The sequence below is a fragment of the Phyllobates terribilis genome, unplaced genomic scaffold (assembly GCF_046119375.1).
Source record: "Phyllobates terribilis strain yellow unplaced genomic scaffold, ASM4611937v1 Scaffold_3__8_contigs__length_932513732, whole genome shotgun sequence".
NCBI lineage: Eukaryota > Metazoa > Chordata > Amphibia > Anura > Dendrobatidae > Phyllobates > Phyllobates terribilis.
Window position 1 is genome coordinate 443650950 of NW_027362763.1, and position 24490 is coordinate 443675439.

At 44.8% G+C, this 24490-nt stretch overlaps 1 protein-coding gene across 3 annotated transcripts in view; it reads left to right on the forward strand.

The window, feature by feature from the left end:
• The window catches only part of KLHL32 (kelch like family member 32), a 308567-nt gene that overhangs the window by 274589 nt on the left and 9488 nt on the right, over nucleotides 1–24490 (forward strand). For all 3 annotated transcript variants that reach the window (XM_073675737.1, XM_073675739.1, XM_073675740.1), the window contains 3 exons: nucleotides 11037–11095; nucleotides 17452–17644; nucleotides 19160–19254. In XM_073675737.1, the coding sequence (XP_073531838.1) occupies nucleotides 11037–11095; nucleotides 17452–17644; nucleotides 19160–19254 (347 nt within the window). The remainder of the gene's footprint in view (nucleotides 1–11036; nucleotides 11096–17451; nucleotides 17645–19159; nucleotides 19255–24490) is intronic.

Below are 24490 nucleotides of genomic sequence, written 5' to 3' on the forward strand. Positions count from 1 at the left end.
AAAAACCTAAATATTACCAAGAACCTGTCAGCTGATTCATGCTTCCCTAACCACAAGCATAATAAATGAGAAATCTGCTATGGCATTTCACTCTCTTGAAATATAGCTGTAGTCTAGGCGTCTTTGATAATGAATCTGAGGCCAGTCCCCAGCAGCTCCATATATGAGTGTATCGGGAGAAACCTGAAAGTCTAGGGGATCGCTGAAAGCTGCTCGGGACTGGCCTCTAAGTAGTTATCTGAGGCACATTGACCCTGATTCATCAAGACCGTCAGTTTTCTCACCGAACTTGATGAGGGGGTTTGTAGAAGAACATCTATTAAAGAATTAAGAGCCTCCAGAAATCTTACTCCAGTCCCAGTCCCTGACTGGAGTGAGATTTCTGGCATAGGGAATGCCACAACTCGTCCTTAATTAGACAAGCTGTGGCTTCACACCCCCGTAGTGTCCTTGTGCTGCCCCAGCTGCACTTTTGACAGAGCTGGGAGAAACTATCATGAAAATGGAAAAAGTTGCAATGCAATGTGTTTGTATATTATTCACAATACAATGTGTTTGCTTATTATATTTGATATAGTGTATAATTACACTAATGTACATGGCTACATATATACATGCTATGAAAATAAACTAGCAAACTAGTAGTGTTTATTTTCTGTACCCACATATTCCACAGCATTAGTGGATATTGCCCACATCAGGGGAGAACATACAGTTGGGACCAAAAGTTTTGCATTTTTTTTAAAAGTGTGATGACTTCTGTCTGGTTGTTGTGATGCCATTTCCCTGGTGATGAATTGAGAGTGCATGAAGTGGTCATCATGCAAGACCTTAATTTTAACCAAAATGCTTTTGAATATAGGTCTGGTCATTTAATTAAAGAAAACTGACTGCCAAAAGTTTTGAATATACTTTCATTGATCACAAAATAGAGAGTAATTCATTGCTTACAATGCCAAAACTTGGTATTTTATAGCATAACCTCTTGCTTTACTTACTGCACCACACCGACAGGGCATTGAAGCGACTAGGGTATTCAAGACATCTTGAGCGATCTTGCTTCATTCCATTTGCAATATCTTGAGCGATCTTGCTTCATTCCATTTGCAAATCTGCAAACAATTCATCTTTATTGCTATGGGTACGGGCCCCAACTCGTCACCCTAACTAATCCCATAGGTGCTCTATAGGGTTTCAATCAGGTGATTGGCTTGGCCTTTGCAACAGGTGAACATTTTTCTTTGCTAACCAATTTTTGTCTAAATTGGATGTGTGATTACGATTATTGTCTTGCTATAATTTCCATCCCCTGCCTACTTTGGTTTTACCATGTAGCAGCATTTACATTCTCCAGTATATCCTTGTACATGGTAGCATTTATATTTCCATCAATTCTATGAAGATGGGCAATGGCAGATGCAGAAAAGCAGCCCCAAACCATGACATTGCCACCACCAGGTTTCACTGTAGGTGTTTGGTACCGTACACCTTTACATTTTCCAATTGGGTGGTATATATAGTGCTTGCCATCGCTACCAAACCGATTGAACTTGGATTCATCTGACCACAACACCTTATTCTAATCTGTCTCTTTCCATTGGCTGTGTTTTTTGGCAAACTCGAGTCGGATCTTCCGGTTCTTTGCAGACATGAAAGCCTTCTTGACTGAAACTCGTGCATTCAACCCTACTGCTCTAAACCTACACAAAAATGTGGAGCTTTATACTCAATAAAATATATACACTTTATTAGAATTACAATAAAAAATACTTAGAAATACCAAATCTACAGAGGTGAAATCAGAGATGAAACAATGTAGTCCCTAGGTTAAGCACAATTAACTACTAACATGCTAAATATGCTAGAAATCCATAAATACATGCAATAATGTCAGTCCTGTTGGTATACAAAGTTTATAGACAAAGTAAATGAATATGTCTAAAATACAAGACAGGCTGACCCAACAGACCAAGTGCAGCATGCACAGAAACACAGGCTATGAGCATAAGCCGGAAAACATAGGTGGAAAACTCAATATGCATAGTGCTGAATACTAGCCCATCGTCGCCGTGTCAGCACAATCACCCAATTATGTGCATGTAGATAACTTACCCATAGTGGGATGTAGCTGCAATGACCAGAGGAAGGAACCTTGGACGCGCGTTTCACATTAGCTTTTTCAAACAAGGTGCCGACATTAAAGGGAGTGACTTTTTCTACCCAGAGTTCATCAATGAATGCCAGCATATTGCGCATGCGCATTGCCATATTGCCGCGGAAGTGAAAGACCGTCTCCGGCACTCATGCAGAGCGCACGTCACAGGGAAATCCCCGTGTGATGTCACTGAAATGCGCATCTGATTTTTGAAGCCATTGTGGAATCGCACTATGCGAGGACTGTGAGGCGCATGCGCTAGCCAGCGGCCATTGTATCCAAGCCTCCGTGCAAATTATCAAGCACCACTACTGGTAAGTCTAACTAAAGCACAGTAATTCTAACAAATCTAGAAAATAAAAACAATAATGACCAAGCAATGATCGAAACAATGTACTGTAGATTATGATTTGATTCTGAGAACAGTCAAATTCCATAGCTACCTCTTTTTGGCTTTTGCCTGACTTCACTCTCAGAATAATAAGCTTCCTGACTTTGGAATTTGGTATTGTCTTTGCCATGTTTTAACCCAGGGGTCAGGAACCTTTTTGACTGAGAGAGCCATGAACGCTACATATTTTAAAATGTAATTCTGTGAGAGCCATACAATATGTTTAAAACTAAATACAAGTAAATGTGTGCATTTTATGCAAGACCAACACTTTTAAAGTAAAACAAGTACCTGCTCTCTCCACAAAGGCAAATTCTTCTGTCCATTCCTGCTGAAAAGTACAATACTCCTCATCTTTTTTTCTTTTAGCCATCTTCTTCAATAAAAGGGTTTCTGCAATTAGCTAGCTGACTACTTGATTAATATGCTGGAGGTGTCCCTGGCTAATTCCATGTGGGAAACAGAGATGGCGTCTTTGCTCTTAAGGGGAAGGGCCAACTGCACCCCCGCAGTACTGTGTATATAGGTAACTGGCGTCCCCCTAATTGACTGGTGGTATGAAGTAAGAGCGTTACCTGTATTCAGGCGCTCTGACTGATGCGGCTGCTGATTCTTGCCAGTGGAGTTTAAAATGGCGCCGCCGCTTCTGATCCACACCACAGGAAGCTGTCACCCCTATAAGGCGCCCGCTCTCCTGACAACTAGAGCGGAGTTTGAGTGAGCGGAGCTCAGTTGCTGCTACTCTTGAGTGAGGAGAACGATGGCTGACAGCGCGGGAACTCCCTATACCTGCTGGTGAGCTCGCCTCCTATCTGCGCTTAATAATGACTCACCCCAGCGTAGCAGCAACTGAGCTCCACTTGCTCAAGCGCCACTCTAGCTGTCAGGAGGGCGGGCGCCTTATATCACGGGTGACGGCTTCCTGTGGTGCGGATCAGAAGCGATGGTGCCATTTTAAGCTGTCAGTGGCAGGTAGAGCAGTCACTCGTCTGGCAGCCAGATGAAGCCTTCAAAAGAGCAACATCTGGCTCGCGAGCCATAGGTTCCCGACCCCTGTTTTAACCTAAAAGCACACACATAAAAAAATATTACAAATTTAGGAAAACTTCAATTACCCATAACAAAATATGTAAAACATTTGGCCCAGCAAATGTTGAAAACTAACACATAAAGGGATAAAACCATGTCAAACACAATTTTTGTCCTTTTAGCTGACAGCCATTTGCTTCCGGTTTACTTAAATCACCAGGAAAATTGTATCACAACAACCAGACAGAAGTAATCACACTTTTAAAAAAAAATGCAAAACTTTTGGTCACCACTGTACCATTAGTGCAACCTGTGTAGCCACACAGGGGTCCGAAAGGTAAGGAGAGCTGACATCCACCTCCAAAGCAGGTGGAATTGTACATTATATGATGAGCTATTGGAGTGCAAAGGGCCATATACTGTTCTTGCACAGGGCTCGCTTCTATTTCCATTCCTGACTCACATAGTGCCCACATAGCCCTCATAGTGCCCAGATATTTCACAACACTTCCCAAAATTATAAGGTTGAGTGCCCAGTATGCGTTTTTTATGCGTTTCCGCAGCAGCAATTCCGCTGCAGAAACGCTTAAAAAACGCTTGGTAGAAGGTCTGCCATGTTCCCCAATGATAATCCGCATGTGCTATGCTCATGCTGCGGAAATTTCCGCTGTGGATTATCATTGCGGAAAAATCTGCAGCACTACCAATTATTTTGCGGAAACACTGCATTTTTGCCGCCATTGACTTGCATTGGACCACATGTCATCCGCATCACTGGATCTGTACATGTGGATAATCATGCGGTTCAGTGTGCGGATGGTACCCGGGTTTGGAGAAGAGGAGACTCTCCTCCGGACCCGGGTACCATAGTACCTGTAAAAAAAAAGAATAAAAATGAAAATTATACTTACTTTCTGATGGCCCCGGTGTCCTTGTCTCGGCTTGCCGGCAGCTCGCGATAGACTAAAAGGACCTGCGGTGACATCATTTAGTCATGTGACGGGTCACACGACCACTGACGTCGGCAGGTCCTTTAATCTACCGCGAGCTGCCGGCAAGCCAAGACAAGGACACCGGGGGTCATCAGAAGGTAAGTATAATATTTATTTTTTTACCATTCTTTTACTGTCACACTATATAAATCCATGCCGGTTGCATGGATTTATATAGTGTGACCAAGTTGACAAGCACTTTCCAAGTGATGCTAAAATCGCTTGGAAAGCGCTTGTCAACCCGCATGCGGAAATGCATGTGAAGAACGCTTCACTTCCGCTTGTCCCTGGCAGGAAAAACGCATGTACAATCCGCATGCGTTTTTTCTGCCAGGGAGATGCAGAAACGCTCAGGAAAAATCCGGAGCATTTCTGCTTCGTGGGCACATAGCCTAAGAATAAGTGAACACCCCTGTCTGCAAAATCTAAATACAGACACATACAATTGTACACACTTCATTGAATAAGCACTCACATGAACCTTTTTTTTTCTAAAATCTGTCTATATGTGTATATACTGTAGTGTCCATGTGTTAATATACTCACCTACTGCCATCGTCACCGGTATCCAGCGCTGCTCCAGTCCTCTACTGAGTGATGTCACCACTTTTCAGACTCCCCAGTTACATTGCGACAACTAAGTGGCTTTTACATTGTAAGCCTGTGGAGCATATGAATGAGGATCTACAGGCTTACATTGTAAAAGAGGTTTCTGGCTCACACATAGATATACGAAAACTTGGCACTTGAGTTTGATAAATAAAGGTGAAATTTTATTTGTAGTATTATCCAGACAAAAAAAAGAGATGTGTCGGTCTCCTTTCACAGCGGTGGATACCATTTACCTCTTCATTGCGCCGTACAAGCAGTGTTCCCCTATCCAGCGGACTGTTGAAGGTCATGCTGTAGACCAAAACGTCTTTTCTTTTTGTCTGGGTAATACTACAAATAAAATTTCACCTTTATTTATCACACTCGAGTGCCAAGTTTTCGTATATCTCGAAGGGATTGGATCCTACTTGTGCACCACCCAAAAAAGTTCTGTGTTTATCTTCTATTTCTAACTCACATATAGGCCCCAATTTATTATTAGCATTTTTTTAAGTCACTTTCCATTTTTGTCTTGTGGATTTAGTTGCCGATTTTGGCGCCAAATTAATCAAAATAGAGCACATGATTCATGAATCTGATGCAGTGTCCAAAATGGCCTTTCTTCCTATCTTGTACTGTTTTTGTGACTTTTGGTGCCAAAAGTCGATAAAATTTCAGGCGCACTCAAAAATATACCATGGGCAGACTGGAGTGGAGTTGCATCTTTTAAAAAAGTCGTAATTTATGAATCAAGCTAAAACATCTGCAATTACTAGATTCCATTAACAAAGCAAAATATAATAAAAACATGCGTGCACATATAAAATAGATTTCAAGAAAGGCGCAAGTAGAATAATGAAAAAGGCACAAAACTAGACAAAAAAAACAGCTGCAAAGGAATTGGAGCCATACAGTGTATATTAACACACCGATACTACAGTACATACACATATACTGTGCACAGGTTTAGGGAAAAAAAGTTCTCGGGAGTCATTCTTTAAATATATATCCAACTAACAAAAAGATGTAAACATTTTACAATTGGATACTGGATATACAGTAAAGATTTCTTGAATACATGGTGGATGCTAAATTGTATTTGTTAACCGAGAATTTAGAGATTATACAAACAAAGGAAGCAATGCATGAAAACTGATTGTGGGACAAAAAGACAAGAAAAGGTTAAAGCAAATTAGCATACTAATTTAGACCTGAATGGGAGAAAACATTTTTCTTGCTGGTGTTAAACAGCCTGCAGCAGTAGGAATTAAACATTCAACATATTGAAGACATTATTAAAAATAAACAGCCCAACCTTCCAACAGGAGAAATTCTCAACACTGCAATATACCTGAAAAACTAAGAATATTTGGTTAAACCCTTAACATACATATAACTTACATGTGTGGTATGAGTGTATGAAGTGTGCTTGGGAGCTGAGTCCACTCTATACATGGTACGTGCCGGCTGCATTACACCGTTGACATCCGCCTGCAACTGTTGTGATTGCAACTAGCTCAAATTGTTCCATACACTTTAGACTAATGGCCAGGTCAAATTAGCTGATGTTGATGGGTTTGGCAGACAGTAGAATGTGTATGTAGGCCATCGCTAGATGGTTGTTGGGGGGAGTTAAGGATCTGGCATGTCCAATGTCAGATTACCAATCCTCTTGTTCTCTAGAGATGTCATCAGTGTCACCACCAGAAATGTCTGGCTGTGATTCTCTCAGAGAATACAAAAGCACTCAGCACAGTGAGTTTTCCTGTGTCTGGGAGAGCTGGGCGAGATAGCTGACAGTAGAGTAATTGGTCGAACCAGCAGCCAGGGTTCTAAAAAGACACCCAGATCTGCCATCTAAATATATAGCTATAGGTAAGGCTTAAAGAAGTTGTCCACTACTATCCGTAGGATAGGGCATCAATGTTTGATCGGCTGGGGTCCCGCACCCCCACCGATCAGCTGTGAACCGTGCCGGCGGCGGGGGCCGCCGGCCGGAAGTACTTTCTTGCGGTACTTGGCCGTCTAGCTGTAGTGGCCGCCGCAGGGTACTGCACATCGGCCTCCCATTGAATTGAATAGGAAGCGGATGTGTAGTACCCTGCGGTGGCTACTATAGCTAGACGGCCAAGCACCGCAAATAAGTACCGGCGGCCGCCGGCACCAATAACTGCTGATCAGCAGGGGTGCCGAGTGCGGGATCCCGGCCGATCAATGAAAAAGTAGTGGACAACTTCTTTAATAGTGGAACACGGATAGGACAATACCATGCAATATAAGAGTATAAGAAAGTGATCTGCTTATCGGAAAGAGAATATACTGCCTTCTATGTATGGTGAGGAATTGGTAATGGCCCAAGTTAGGCCCAATTCAGTCTATTCCGTCTGTGCTCTGTTATTACTTTTTAGGTGTGCTGAGACAATAAGGGGAACTGGTGTGCAATCTAGGCATTGCATGACAATATCTGTACAATAAGGGAGTAATAAATTAAGGTGCTTGTGCCAGAAATCTGGCATAAACACCTTATTAAGCCGCAATATTTTTGTGCAATTTGGTAGTTGCACAAAAATATTGCGACTTTTGGCTTTCACACATCAGTACTGAGCAGCTACTCCTACATGGGTGTAGCATGGGCAGGATGAGGCGTGGTTACATCCAACCATAAAATAAATTATAAGGTACGCTACTAAAATGGTGTAACTTACTCCAAAAATGTACACCAGACCCTGGCTGGCATACATTTATTGCAACAGTGTGCGGTGAGATTCAGATGCTGCTGATTCATTAAGCTGCGCACACCACTTAATGAATCAAGTCAGTGTACTCCAGCAAGCGCTCCATTAAAGGGGTTGTCCGGTCAAAAGTGATAAGTCTGTAGTCACTCCGTGTGACTACAGACTATTGACTTCCTCCAGCGCAGGCACTGTGTGCTGTGGAGATTTGCCGGTTTCAGACCGGAGGGTATGTATGAGTTATACATACAGGCGGCCAGTGGGTGCGTCCGACTAGAAGGCATGGCCTCGCTCAATACAAGTGTATGGAGAGCGAGGCCATGCCCACTGGCCGGAGGTATGTATAACTCATACATACCTTCCGTTACCGGGTCTCATACTGGTGAATCCCCACAGCTCACAGTGCGTGCACTGGGGGGATTCATAAGTCTGCAGTCACATAAAGTGACTGCAGACTTATCACTTTTGACCGGACAATCGCTTTAAAGGGAATCTGTCACCCCCTGGGAGATATCAGAATGCTACTATAGGCATACAGGGTATAGAAAAGTAAATCTATACCTGTATGGCCCATGGTAAAGGTCTGATTGCAGAGAAAAGTAATTTTATCTTTTTGGTTTTCAACAAGCTTGGCGTCTGGGGGATGCCAAGCAATGCCTGCCTATCTGATTATTACTCCCCTAAATCGACGCCTATCAGCCTAGTTACCGCTTTCCCTCCTCACCTCCTGGTGCATGCACAAAGCGCGGCTCTTATAGACCGCGCTTTGTTTCCTCCCGGCCGGGTTTGTATGTAGAAATTTTTGCAAATTTATTAAAAAAGAAAAACTGAAATATCACATGGTCATAAGTATTAGACCCTTTTCTCAGTATTGAGTAGAAGCACCCTTTTGAGCTAGTACAGCCATTAGTCTTCTTGGGAATGATGCAACAAGTTTTTCACACCTGGATTTGTGGATCTTCTGCCATTCTTCCTTGCAGATCCTCTGCAGTTCCGTCAGGTTGGATGGTGAACATTGGTGGACAGACATTTTCAGGTCTCTCCAGAGATGCTCAATTGGGTTTAGATCAGGGCTCTGGCTGGGCCAGTCAAGAATGGTCACAGAGTTGTTCTGAAGTCACTCCTTTGTTATTTTAGCTGTGTGCTTAGGGTCATTGTCTTGTTGGAAGGTGAACCTTCGGCCAAGTCTGAAGTCCAGAGCACTGTGGAAGAAGTTTTCATCCAGGATATCTCTGTACTTGGCCGCATTCTTGTTTCCTTCAATTGCAACCAGTCGTCCTGTCCCTGCAGATGAAAAACACCCCCATAGCATGATGCTGCCACCACCATGTTTCACTGTTGGGATTGTATTGGGCAGGTGATGAGCAGTGCCTGTTTTTTTCCACACATATCGCTTAGAATTATCACCAGAAAGTTCTATCTTCATCTCATCAGACCAGAGAATCTTATTATTCATAGTCTGGGAGCCCTTCATGTGTTTTTGAGCAAACTCTATGCGGGTTTTCATATGTCTTTCTCTGATGAGAGGCTTCCGTCGAGCCCCTCTGCCATAAAGGCCCGACTGGTGGAGGGCTGCAGTGATAGTTGACTTTGTGGAACTTTCTCCCATCTCCCTACTGCATCTCTGGAGCTCAGCCACAGTGATCTTGGGGTTCTTCTTTACCTCTCTCACCAAGGCTCTTCTCCCACGATTGCTCAGTTTGGCTGGACGGCCAGGTCTAGGAAGACTTCTGGTGGTCCAAAACTTCTTCTATTTAAGGATTATGGAGGCCACTGGTTCTCTTAGGAACCTTGAGTAATGCAGAAATTCTTTTGTAACCTTGGCCTGATCTGTGACTTGCCACAATTCTGTCTCTGAGCTCCTTGGGCAGTTCCTTTGAGCTCATGATTCTCATTTGGTCTGACATGCACTGTGAGCTGTGAGGTCTTATATAGACAGGTGTGTGCCTTTCCAAATCAAGTCCTATTAGTTTAATTAAAGACAGCTGGACTACAATGAAAGAGTAGAACCATCTCAAGGAGGATCACAAGGAAATGGACAGGACAGCATGTGACTTAAATATGAGTGTCTGACAAAGGGTCTGAATACTTATGACCATGTGATATTTCAGTTTTTCTTTTTTAATAAATTTGCAAAAATGTCTACATTTCTGTTTTTTATTCCAGTCAAGATGGGGTGTAGAGTGTACTTTAATGAGAAAAAAAATGAACTTTTTAGAATTTACCAAATGGCTGCAATTAAACAAAGAGTGAAAAATTTAAAGGGGTTTGAATACTTTCCGTACCCACTGTATACCCTGACTGCTGATTCCTCTGTATGGGCAAATACGTGTGATTGAGACAAGGCAGTCCTATTAATGGTTGGTGCTCAAGCAGGGTCCCATCCCATAGGGATGCGATGTTGAAGAACTTGGCCCTCTTAGAACTGGGGGCAGCATGTTTCAGAGACTCGCCCCATTATTACTGCCCTGTATGTATGTATCAGTCTGAAATGCTGCAACAATCCATACTTCTATGGATATAATATACTTTTAAAAGCCGTCCTGGGACCACACATCTCAGATGACTAGTCCAAGAGGCAGGTCCCCAAAGGCTTCTCCCCATCCCATTCCGCAATAAGGAGAGACAATCTAGGGAAGCGGAGCAGGGTGGCATGGTGAGAAGCCACCATGAACCTGCCTTTTGGACTAGCTGGTTTAGTTGCAGTGTCGCCGGTCACCATTTTAATGTATGTTTACTCTGAAATACTCCACCCTCCAAAGCATAACATATGATGGTGGAATAATGTAGCCGGTCTCGTGTGGTTTGGGTAGCATGTATCAGCTGTTAGCTTTTCTTTAAACACTACAGCCAAACAGTGTCATTTAGCTTGGAGGGGAGAATTCACATATTTGAGGAGGCAGTCACCATATTAGTTCAGACCTGTAGTTGTACTTGGGTGCTGCAAATATATTTGCTTTTGTATAATGCTTTTGTTTGACAAGTAGAGAGAAAATCAGCTATTACTAGATGAAATTGGCATCAGCGTCTGTCTGACTTTGCAAGGTGTAATCAGCAGCACTATATAGACCACAAACTATTGTGGTATTAGAGGTGTAAATGGTGATCACAATTTCTAAATATATTCTCAACTTTTGTCATTTCAGGTGGTGTAACCAACACAGCACAATACCAGAACAGACTAATGGTATATGATCCAAAACAGGTAAGTAACAGAAGGCATATTATCCGCAAGTGAAAAAATATTAATTTTCATGTGTTTTTGCTTGAGGTATTTTCAGTGATTTTTTTTTTATGCACAACACATAAAGTGCTCAGCATAAATGAGTACACCCCTTTGAAAAGTAAGATTTATAATCAAAATCTCACTGTACAAAAGAACAGTTTCCAAAATTTTGACAAGACTGAGTTTCATAGAACAATTTTTTTTAACCCATAACATGAAAGTAAAGTTAATAAAATATACAGTGTGAAAAAGTGTTGGCCCTTTCCTGATTTCCTATTCTTTTGCATGTTCGTCACACTTAAATGTTTCAGATCACAAAACAAATGTAAATATTAGACAAATATAACACAAGTAAACACAAAATGCAGTTTTTAAAAGAAGGTCTTTATTATTAAGGGAAAGAGAAATCCTTTGCCAGTTTGGATTTGCATTTCAATGGAGCTGGGTGATTTGGTCAGGATAAATGCTGTCCTCAGTGCTGCAAAATAATGCTGAGAAATACATGCAGATACTTTTCCAATATGTGATACCATCAGTCTGGTTGACTTCAAATTAATTCTGCAGCAGGACAACGACCCCAAACATACAGTCGGTATCATTATGAACTATCTTTTGCGTAAAGAAGAACCAGGAGTCCTGGAAGTGATAATATGGTGCCCACAGAGCCCTGATCTCAATATTATTGAGTGTGTCTGGGATTACATGAAAAGACAGAAGGATTACCACAAGCTTGCATTCCCTAAAGATTTGTGGTTAGTGCTCCAGGATGTTTAGAACAACGTCCCTGCTGAGTTCCTTTAAAAACTGTGTACAAGTGTATATAGAAGAATTGATACTATTTTGAAGGCACAGGGTGCTCACATTGATTTTAATTTGATTTTGGAAATTGATAAAAATTAAACTATTCACACTTCTATTATTTTAAGCATTATGGCTTTGCAGCATTTTTTCCACACATGCCCAATACATTTGCACAGTACTGTATATTTTGCTCCTAACATGCAAACTTCCAGAACAGCAAACAAATCAGCACAAAGTCACATAATCTAAAGAAATAGATTCAACAGTACAACATAAAAGACCACATAAAATACACGTACCACACAAATAAACATGCATTTTCAGCATGTGTTTTCTCTGCCAATTACTAAGAACACGACTCCATGCGTGGACCCAAGTTAAGAATTTTAATTTGTGAATTCTATATTATTTCCTGTTTTTAATGCGTTAATTACCGTATATATTTTCATTGGTGTCAGTAATATAAAGGCATGCTCACTGCTCTAAATATATCAGCTCAAAGGGAACATCACAGCTATGTGTGTTTCCTCTGCTAATTGTATGGCATGCTATTGCGAGCACACATACAGTTAATAATTGAAACTTTTTTAAATCAGGAAGGCTTCATGTTTGCGCACACAGCCTCATTTTTTTTACATTCTGCTGGCATATTGTTTACGGTGGGCTCTGGCAAACCACATCTGCTTGTACCCGCTCTGAATCTCAATTACTCTATCACTGAGCACTGGGGCACGGCTTTAAGCAAGGCCTTTGTGGAGAGTCAATAATGACTGCCATCTGCCACCGAGCACAGAGCTACCTGCTAGCAGACAGGCTGCGGTGACCTATGCTCCCCGATCACTGATTAGTATTCAAACACTGCCGTTTCAGCTGTGACCTTGCTCAAACCCCTGTGCCTTGCTGCTTGTGTAGTGCTTCACCTGGCAGGCATTGCAGTAGAGAAAAAGCATGCCGTAATCAGGGGACAGAAGAATACTTTGCAAATCAGATGGCATTTTTATCTTTCTGCCTTGGGACTTTCTTGCTAAAGATGTAAAATACAATGGTACTTTCCAGTTATTTGTTAGAAACTGTATTCTGGCCTTCATTTATGTGGAATGGGGACAATTCATCACAATGATTGGTAACAATTCTGGCATAAAACTGTTTGAAATGTCGTAACATTTTTGGTACAACTTGTAGTGGCGAAATTTTTTTTTGCAACTTTTAGCATTTTTCCATCAGTCCCAGCTAGCTCTGGCAACGTCTTAAAAAGTGGGAAGAACTGAGCCAAGTGGGGGTGTGGCCGGTGCGCTCAACACATTCATCACAAAGGTGGCATCAATTCCAACAGAAATGTATGCATGGAATCCGCATCACTGCATCTGTACATGCGAAATCCATGAGTTTCAATGTGCGGATGGTACCCGGGTCTGGTAGAGAGGAGACTCTCCTCCGGACTCGGGTACCATAGAACCTGTAAAAAAAAAAAGAATAAAATAAAAAATAAATATTAAACTTACCTTCTGATGGCCTCCGGTGTGCTCGTCTCTGCTTGTCGGCAGCTCGTGGTAGACTAAAGGACCTGCGCCGACGTCATTTTGTCATGTTATGGGTCACGCGACCGCTGACGTCGGCAGGTCCTTTAAGCTACCGTGAGCTGCCGGCAAGCCAAGACAAGGACACCGGGGGCCATCAGAAGGTAAGTTTAATATTTATTTTTTACCATTCTTTTACGGTCACAGTATATAAATCCATGCCATTTGCATGGATTTATATAGTGTGACCAAGTTGTCAAGCACTTTCCAAGTGATGCTAAAATCGCTTGGAAAGCGCATGACAACCCGCATGCGGAAAAATCATGTGAAAAACGCTTCACTTCCGCTTGTCCCTGGCAGGAAAAACGCATGTACAATCCGCATGTACAATCCGCATGCGTTTTTTCTGCCAGGGAGATGCAGAAACGCTCAAAAAAAAATCCGGAGCATTTCTGCATCGTGGGCACATAGCCATACACAGTACACAGCAGGGGCACATTTATAAGATTATCTCAGCACAGTGACAATCAATTGTGGAAGTTATTATCATTCCAAGATCTATTGATTAAAATTAACTTTTGTTTGTGGGAAAACCCCTTCAATGAATTTGGGACATTATCATCCAGTGCGCTCTTCATCAAGACTGGCATGCAAAACAGCAGTGAGTCGGTGCCAAAGTACTTGTTGTGGATAATATGTGATAAGGAACAAGGGACGATCCCAGAAATGTAACTTTTCTGTGAGATTGTGACAAGTATTGCATGCAATGTTTCACTGCGCAAATAAAACCGATGAGAGCAAATTCATGATTGCTTTGCTAGCATAGTTTTTCATTGCTCACCAAACCACCATGTAAGAGATGAGACCATATATTCATTGTGATTTTGCATAAAACAATATACTTGGTAATTTTGGGAGGGGGGGGACATCTGGGATGCGCAAAAGAGGACCACTTAGCACGCTGCGCACACATTTTGGCTTGTGCATTTCCAATTTCTACCCTGCCCACACTATAGGTCTTTTTAGGAAACAAGTGTTTTTATCAGTTCTCATTCACAATTATCCTGCAGTATAAATGCCCCTTATGGCACTTCAATTGCAAATAGTGCATATGATCTCATTGATCACCCCCACAATAAATACCACATTTCAGACCTACTAGACAAATAGAAACCAATTCATAGGGGCATCAGCCTCTGTACAGTCGTGGCCAAAAGTTTTGAGACCGATACAGATTTGGCTTTCACAAAGTATTTGGCACTTAATGAGTTAAGTTTAGTTAAGTCCAAGAGGGTGTTATTAGATAGTTTTCACTGGGGACGTGTACTTCTCTCTGTATAAGCTGCTATCTGATAACATCCACTTGGACTAAAGGCCCCGTCACACTTAGTGACGCTGCAACGATCCCGACAACGATAAGACCTGTCAGGGATCGTTGCTGCGTCGCTATGTGGTCGCTGGTGAGCTGTCAAACAGGCAGGCTCACCAACGATCAGGGGAGCAGCGACATCGTGGAAAGAATCTTTCCACGATGTCCTGCTCCTGGTTACCAGCCTGCTGCTGAAGCAGGAGCAGGCTGGTAACCATGGTAAACATCGGGTTACTAGGGGCACACGTGCACCTAGTAACCTGTTGTTTATCATGGTTACCACTCTGCTACAGTGAGCGGGAGGTTACCGCTCACTTTAGCAGGCTGGTAACCATGATAAACATCGGGTTACTAGGGGCACACGAGCACCTAGTAACCCGTTGTTTATCATGGTTACGAGCCTGCTAAAGTGAGCAGTAACCTCCCGCTCACTGTAGCAGAGTGGTAACCATGATAAACAACGGGTTACTAGGAGCGCGTGTGCCCCTAGTAACCCGATGTTTATCATGGTTACCAGCCTGATCGCTGCTCCCGATGGTCACACACAGCGATGTGTGCTGACCAGCGGGAGGGCAACGACCAAAAAATGGTCCAGGACACTTTGCAGCGATCAGCGACCTCACAGCAGGGGCCTGATCGCTGCAAAGTGTCACACATAGCGACATCGCTGGTGAGGTCGCTGTAGCATCACCAAAACCGTGACACAGCAGCGATCTCGCTAGCGATCTCGCTATGGGAGACGGGGGCTTAAGGCCACATTCACATGTTCAGTATTTGGTCAGTATTTTACCTCAGTATTTGTAAGCAAAAACCAGGAGTGGGTGATAAATACAGAAGTGGTGACGTGTTTCTATGATACTTTTCCTCTGATTGTTCCACTCCTGGTTTTTGCTTACAAATACTGAGGTAAAAAACTGACCAAATACTGAACATGTGAACGTGGCCTTAGTCCAAGTGGGTGTTATCAGATAGCAGCTTATACAGGGAGAAGTATACATTCCCAGTGAAAACTATCTAATAACACCCACTTGGACTTAACTAAACTTAACTCATTAAGTGCCAAATACTTTTGATGGCTAAAATCTCCGCAACGTAGAGGTGAAATAAAAAAACAAAACAAAATGTTTTATTGCCCTCTGCAGCTACTTATTACACCATGGTCCAGCTCAATGTGACAAAAATTGGTGAAAGAGCCTATTTAAATAAAAAGTAAACATGCAAGTTTGGTCTTGCCAAAAAACAATTGTGGAACTACATATTTTTCACGACTTCATCCCACTTGGATTTTTTTCCCCCAATATTTAGTACAATGTATGATAAAATGAATAGTTTAATTCAAAACTACAATCCATACCGCAAAAAACAAAATAGTTAGGCCTGATTCATACGTCAGTTTTCATGTGTGTTATCAGTGTTTTTCATGGATAGAACTCATACCTGTGACAGTCTATGGGGCTGTTCACATGTCAGTGATTTTTTGTAGACAGTGCTCCATGCAAAATCGAGGAGACATGATCGATATTGATCCGAGTGTCGGATCAAACTGGCCAATGAAAGTCTATTAGACTGTGAAAAAATCAGGCAGCAAAAGGTTTGGAAAGTTTTTTTTGATGATCAGTGAAAATAAATGATCAAATTCTGATGAAAATGTAACGAAAATCACTGATGAAACTTGGCCCATTTTTTTCGCACTTTAAAAAAACTGATGTCTGAATGAGGCACCAAGCTTTTGGGAGAAGAGGAGGAAAAAAACAAAAGCGCAAAATCAAAAATTGCCTGACCCTGAAGCGGTTTTTAAGCGTAAATGTCAACGTTTTGCTGCAAATTGTCTGGAGCAAATTAGCACTAAAATCTGTGTGTTGTGATTTTGTCACAGATTACAAAATCCGCAAGGAAATAATTGACCTGCTGCGAGCATTTAGACATTAACAGCATGTCAATTTACATGGGGATGAGATTTTGAAAATGTCATTCACTTGGCTGGTGCTGCAGTACGCTGTGGATTTTCTGCATGGAAACCTGCGCAGTGTGCATTCACCTTAAAGGGGTATTTCTAGCTTTTACAGTGAAGGCATTGCAGTGCTGGTGTAACACGTCATCATCCTCTTCTAATTTGTTTCCTACACAGCAGCACTCCCAGTCACCCAAGTGCGCAAGGAACTACAGCCGGCAGCATTCACCTGTCCGGGGCCCAAAATACAGGGAAAATAGCTCAATAATACACCCCAAAATTGTCAGAGTTGTTGGGGTCCCAATGATCATAGAATACAATAGGTAAAGCAATGTCGAGGGTGAATATTAACATTTATGTTCAATACAATTTCTAGTGACTGGCAAAAATATGCAATATTATGTGAAATATTACGTGAAAATATAAAGCTCGATCGTGCTGAATTGGTTTTTTTTGCTATGATTTTCTAGAATAATTTTTGAAAATTGCATAAAAAACAATACACTTTTTCTGTGTTTTCCTAGTATTCAAAAAAACCTGCAGCGCGATCGCATTGCAAGCACGTAATGTTGCTGAGTTTTTCGGAAATCTACTGGATGCAAAAGCTAAGCTAAAGGAATTGAGTAAATCTTCTTACTGTGAATATATCTGTAACCACTGCAGGATGCCAAAGCAATTGCTAATTTGTATTTTCCAGAATAAGTGGATTAGTCGCAGCCCTATGCTGCAGAGAAGAGTTTACCATGCCATGGCAGCCGTCCAGAGGAAGCTTTACGTCCTGGGTGGAAACGATTTAGATTACAACAATGATAGGATTTTGGTGCGACACATAGACTCTTACAATATTGATACGGATCAGTGGACACGCTGCAACTTTAACATACTCACAGGTGGGTATTTGCCAATGATATTCTGATTTTATATTGCTGTGATATACAGTATGTACATTGTCTATACAGTCTTCTGCTATTCCAGTGTCTGGCTGCCATTTGTGGCCTTCACTTCATAGAATCAAGACATGCATGCACAATAAGGCCCCTCGCACAGCGTGTTCAATAAATCTAATTCTAGTCTTAACCAAAAAATGGATAAAATCTTGGTACAAGAGAGAGCTTAAATGCAATCGGTCACCAAGTTTTTTCTACCTACACAATGGTCACAGAAATAACCTGAATCTGACAAAAGTAATAATAAATTAAAAATCTATGAAAATGAACAAATGAAAGTCAGACATTGCTTTTCAACCCTGCTTCCACAGAATTTTTAAAAAAATTAAACTCATGAAATAGGCCCGGACAGAAATGATGGTACTCTTAACTTAATATTTTGTTGAACAACCTTTTGAGGCAATCACTGCAATCAAACGATTCCTGTAACTGTCAATGAGACTTCTGCACCTCTCGACAGGTATTTTGGCCCACTCCTCATGAGCAAACTGCTCCAGTCGTCTCGTGTTTGAAGGTTGCCTTTTGGGTTTTTCTTTCATTAAACGAGGGGTACCAACAATTTTGACCACGTGTGTAATCTGAGAGCAGTACAATGCAGAGACAGAGACCCTGATTCCAGTGATATATCACTTACTGGGCTGCTTGCTGTAGTTTTAATAAAACCACTTTAATTAGATTATCTCTAGAGGATCAGTCAATTTTCTAACATGTAGTCCACTGATTGGCAGCTTTCTTCCTATGCACAGTGCATACATAAAACTGCCAATCACTACTGTGGTTGGGGATATACAGAACTCAGCATTCAGAGAACTGGCAGATTTGCAACACATGAAATAGTGTTTTTTATCAAAACTGCATTAAGCAGCACAGTAATACATCACTGGAATCAAGGTATCTGCCCCTGCATGCTACTTTCTGATGATGTAGCGAAAACTTGTTTACAAATTCCGTTTAAGCTTTTCCCAATATTTCCTTAGGTAATGTGTACTAGGATCTATTCCTCCTTCGATAGACATGGGGGCTAAACTAGCTCTGAGTAACCTGGTTTATAACGGAAAACCTTAAGAAGAGAATTAAATTGACCACGGTATTTTGTAAACAGTCCAAATCTCCATGTATCTGGACATTATTCTTTTGTGTGCCAGCCTGAAATCTGTTCTCACACCACCACACCAAACGTATTAAAGAATTACAAAGAGTCATGGACTGTTCGATTTAGATATGGTGGAAGGAGACCTGCAAGCTTGCCAACCAAATAAAACAGCACCTATGGACCAATCTCACAGCTAACACTAATGTAATACTGGATATAGATGAGTTATGGCATAAGCTGGATAAACTAAATGAATTGTCTACATATTTCAAATTATTCCGTATCCTACATAAGATGAAATAAGTCAATGGTATGTTGAAAATGTACGTCATTGCCAATAGTTTATTTTTTTTATTAATATTAAGGGCAAAATGAATCTGGAGTTGCTGTTCATAATGGAAGAATCTACTTGGTTGGTGGTTATTCAATTTGGACAAATGAACCTTTAGCATGTATACAGGTAAGATGTCTTTCCTACGTATTCTGTAGAGCTATTCAGAGATGGTCATCACTCACATCAGTCCTAATGTCCAATGGTCAATTCCATATGGTACTAATTTCCATATCTCAAATACTCAAAATGGCCAGTTTCATACTTCTGACCTTCATAGTCTGTATGGACCAGCAGCTGGTCTCCTGACTCGAACAGAACACATCAACAAGTTAATTTATTGCAGTTCTTCAATACAAAAAGTGAAACTCATATATTATACAGTCATTACAAAGTGATCCATTTCAAGTGTTTATTTCTGTTAATGTTGATGATTATGGCTTACAGCCAATTAAAACATAAAAGTTATTATCTCAGTGTAGCACCCTGAGGACTCGGCTGCTACAGGGGTATTGCACCTCACTCCAGAGGTGTGGTATTCCACTCCCGGGTAAGGATGGAGTGTGGGACTGAGCTCAGTAGGCTGCATGCACTACATACATCCCATTTCCGGGGGACAGAACTACGGTACTCCCACCAAGTATATGTGCAGGTACGACAGCGTCTGTCCCTGGCTGGAGTGGGAGGGGGGTGGAACATCCCAGTAGTGTAGGGGCAGATAGGGGGAGTACTCTGGGTAAAGCTAGAAGCTCATTGGGTGCTAGTCACCTGGGCTCACACATAGAGGGAGTATATAAGGTGGGCACCATCTTAGGACAGGGTCGAGGTCAGTCTGAGGAGGAGCAGAGCAGAGGAGCTCAGCCAGGAGGGCTGACTGGGAGCTGTGGCTCCAGTTGGGCCCAGCTCCAGAGCCAAGCCTGCAGAGCAGAGAGGAGAAAGAAAGGCCCAGAGTGGAAGACCAGAGGGAACCCTAAGAACCCAGAATCAGACCAAAAAGGGTGAAGGGTTGGCGGACACGGGTACCGGAACCCGAACTGGTGGAGGCCACTTATCCTCAGCCAGGAACCGGAGGTCGTGGTCAAGATTTGCCACGACCCTCACCAAATCCACCAGAAAGGCACACCAAGCATAGGGTCAGGGAACCCAGAGGAGGTTTGACCACTAAGAGACCCGAGGGAGCCGGCCAAAGGTGGATCCCTGGTGGGAATGGCCAGAGACAGAGAGGGAGAAGGGAGCTCAGGACCACGCTCCAGAACTGCCTGGGGGTTAGCCGAGTCCAGGACCTGGTGGACGCAGCACGGCTCGGGTGGTCACTCAAGGCCAGAGTGACTGAGAGAACACTTGTGAGTAAAACCCCTGAAACTGCATCTCCTGACTCTGACTCTTCTTAATGCACCGTCACAACCCCCATCATCTTCACCTGCTGCCCTGAGGCCATACCCCTCCCGTTGGGGGTTATACCATCATCGCTGCACCCATACCACCGGCCTCAGCGGACTGTTCTGCAGCGGCGGCTGCAAAGCCGCACTCAACGGGTGGCGTAGTCGACATCCAAGTTAACATCTACTGCCATAGACTGCCACTTAGTTTGACACCCTGGGCACGGACCGGGTCACCGCCACAAGGACTACTACCCCTATTCAGATCCGGCTCCGGGTATCCCCTGAACATGGCCCAGGGGACGCGTCAACTTTGGCGTAGCCGGCAGGATAACGTGCCCGCAACCACCGGGTACTGCGTGCCTGAAGAAAAGTTTATCTGTACCGTAAAAAGAAGTCTCCCGCCAATTCCGGAGGGTCCCCGCCATCGGACGCCATCACGGGTCGTTTCCCGCCGGTTGCCCGCCATCTGCAGCTTTTTCCCGCCATCCACAGAGTTTCCCGCCACTGGGAGACGATTCCCGCCATCTGGGAAGATTTCCCGCCCTGGCAGAGCGGACGCCATTATGGGCGTGCCAGAGGGTGGCAAGAGGCCACCTCCCATCGTGGGCCAGGACCAAGAATGGCGCCAAAAACGAAGACCGCCCCCACCAGCAGAGACTGCAATGATTGAGCTGTCCATCAGCGTGGGGGGTCGGCCCCTGGAACTGACAATCACCAAGTTGCCCCAGGACCGCCCTCAATGGGGGCGGATACAGAACAAAAGAGCGAAGATGGGTGCAGCCTGGAGGAGTCTGGAGGAGCCGTACCCGGAGATGGAGGGAGAGGCAGGCAGCACCGACCCTGTGGTCAGGAGCCTGATGCAAGCCACCACCCCACAAGACCTGGTGGAGATCCTGGCACAGCTCCCCCGAGACCGGGAGCGTGCACAGACCGCGCTGGAGGGCCTCGCACGGAGGATGGCCCAGGTGCAGCGAGAAACGCTGACGGAATGGAGCAGGGAGATGGCCCAGCAGGCTGGAACCCGCCAGCGGAGCACACCACCCGCAACGAGGAGCACGCCTGCCCCTGAAGAGGATGCAGAAGGGATGGAGGCCGGAGACGACGCCGCAGAGGGAGCTGAAGAGACGGAGGCAAGTAAAGGGGACGTCACTACCCCAAGCCCAGCCACCGTAAGCCTACCCCCGCTCCCCGTCGCAGAGCCCGAAATCCCACCGATCGTGCCCGTTGCCGCACCGCTACCGCTCCAGACTAGGCCCCAAGCAGGAGCCGCGACCATGTCCCTTGTGACGTCACGCGCCTCAACCCTGAGCGCGGCCAAGCAGGAGACGCCACCGGCCTGGTCGCAGGGCCGAGTGCCCCCGGGCGCCGCAGTACCAACAGCGCCCTCTACTGAGCCACCGGCCTGGTCGCAAAGTCAAGTACACCCGGGCGCCGCCGTCTTCACGGTGCCCTTTACCTTCAGGGTACCCCAAGCCTGGTCGCAAGGCCTAGTGATCCCGGGTGCCGCTGCCACCACCGCGCCCTCAACCTCCACAGTGCCGCACCTGGGTGAAGACTTGGTAACCCAGCATATTTGCCCGGATGGGCAGCCTTTTGAGTGGCCACCGGAGTACTACCATCCCCGACTCCGGAAGGAAAGGCCCCTGGATGAGCCCCTGATCCCGGCTCCGGCGCCCGCCAAGATCACCCCACTCTCGCTGGAGGAAGCGCAGTTTGCGTGGGACCCCACTGGAGGAGACCTCATCGGGTTCACTCAAGAGACCCGGGCGGCTGCAGCGGAGCGTGCAGAGTGCTGCCGGCAGCAGTTAGAGGTTTTCGACCGGGAACGGCGAGAGAGGCGGGTCCGCGAGGAGCGGCTGCAAGTGAAGAGTGCAGAGCAGAAGAGCCGGACCCGACGGAATCCCCGTGCAGCTCACGGTCCCCGTGCCACCGGGACTGTAATCAAATTCCAACTGCAGCACGGTTGGGGCTTCATCCGGGATCACCACACGTCAGGCGACGTCTTCGTGACCCGCAGAGATGTCGAGTCCCACCTGCCGGAGGGACACAGAGGTCGTGACCTATACCTGGGTGACGAGGTCACCTTTACCCGGCACCAATGTGCCAAAGGACCCTATGCCCTTCATGTACACCGGTTGACAGAGGAAGAGCTGAGGTGTCAGGAGGAGCAAGAGGACCCGGACGGGTCTGAAGAACACAGGGAGGAAGCATCAGGAGGACGCAGTTATTAGAGTACGGTAAAAAAAAGAACTGTATATAGTTACCCGTCGGGGTATGAGAACTGTTATAAGTACTGCTGCTAGTTAAAATATAGTCCCCGTTGGGACCAGCGAACTGTTACCCGTGTGTCCCTATCCCTTACCAGGCTGAGGACTGTGAGCAGCCATCCCTTATCCCCACTGGCCGAGGACTGAGAGCGGCCACCTCCCCTTGTATATAGTTGCGCTTTCTAAGGCGCCCCCTACTGGTTTTATAGGAAAACTGTTTTTTCTTAAACTGACTGTTGCACTTTTACCTGGTCACAAGCGCACAGTGGCCAGTAACTCAAAGAACATTATTATGAAAGAGTTTTATATGAAAGAAAAAGTTTATCTTGTTTAAATCTGATAATGTTTAATGTTTGATATGTTCTTGTATGTTTTGAAAAAAAAATTGTATGTTTTTGGATCTTTTATTCTTTTACAGCCCGAGGACGTGCTGTGATTTACCAGGGGGGAATGTAGCACCCTGAGGACTCGGCTGCTACAGGGGTATTGCACCTCACTCCAGAGGTGTGGTATTCCACTCCCGGGTAAGGATGGAGTGTGGGACTGAGCTCAGTAGGCTGCATGCACTACATACATCCCATTTCCGGGGGACAGAACTACGGTACTCCCACCAAGTATATGTGCAGGTACGACAGCGTCTGTCCCTGGCTGGAGTGGGAGGGGGGTGGAACATCCCAGTAGTGTAGGGGCAGATAGGGGGAGTACTCTGGGTAAAGCTAGAAGCTCATTGGGTGCTAGTCACCTGGGCTCACACATAGAGGGAGTATATAAGGTGGGCACCATCTTAGGACAGGGTCGAGGTCAGTCTGAGGAGGAGCAGAGCAGAGGAGCTCAGCCAGGAGGGCTGACTGGGAGCTGTGGCTCCAGTTGGGCCCAGCTCCAGAGCCAAGCCTGCAGAGGAGAGAGGAGAAAGAAAGGCCCAGAGTGGAAGACCAGAGGGAACCCTAAGAACCCAGAATCAGACCAAAAAGGGTGAAGGGTTGGCGGACACGGGTACCGGAACCCGAACTGGTGGAGGCCACTTATCCTCAGCCAGGAACCGGAGGTCGTGGTCAAGATTTGCCACGACCCTCACCAAATCCACCAGAAAGGCACACCAAGCATAGGGTCAGGGAACCCAGAGGAGGTTTGACCACTAAGAGACCCGAGGGAGCCGGCCAAAGGTGGATCCCTGGTGGGAATGGCCAGAGACAGAGAGGGAGCTCAGGACCACGCTCCAGAACTGCCTGGGGGTTAGCCGAGTCCAGGACCTGGTGGACGCAGCACGGCTCGGGTGGTCACTCAAGGCCAGAGTGACTGAGAGAACACTTGTGAGTAAAACCCCTGAAACTGCATCTCCTGACTCTGACTCTTCTTACTGCACCGTCACAACCCCCATCATCTTCACCTGCTGCCCTGAGGCCATACCCCTCCCGTTGGGGGTTATACCATCATCGCTGCACCCATACCACCGGCCTCAGCGGACTGTTCTGCAGCGGCGGCTGCAAAGCCGCACTCAACGGGTGGCGTAGTCGACATCCAAGTTAACATCTACTGCCATAGACTGCCACTTAGTTTGACACCCTGGGCACGGACCGGGTCACCGCCACAAGGACTACTACCCCTATTCAGATCCGGCTCCGGGTATCCCCTGAACATGGCCCAGGGGGCGCGTCATCAGTAAATTTAAAATAATTATCAAAAAAACACCTGCAAAGGTTTCCTATGCGTTTAAAA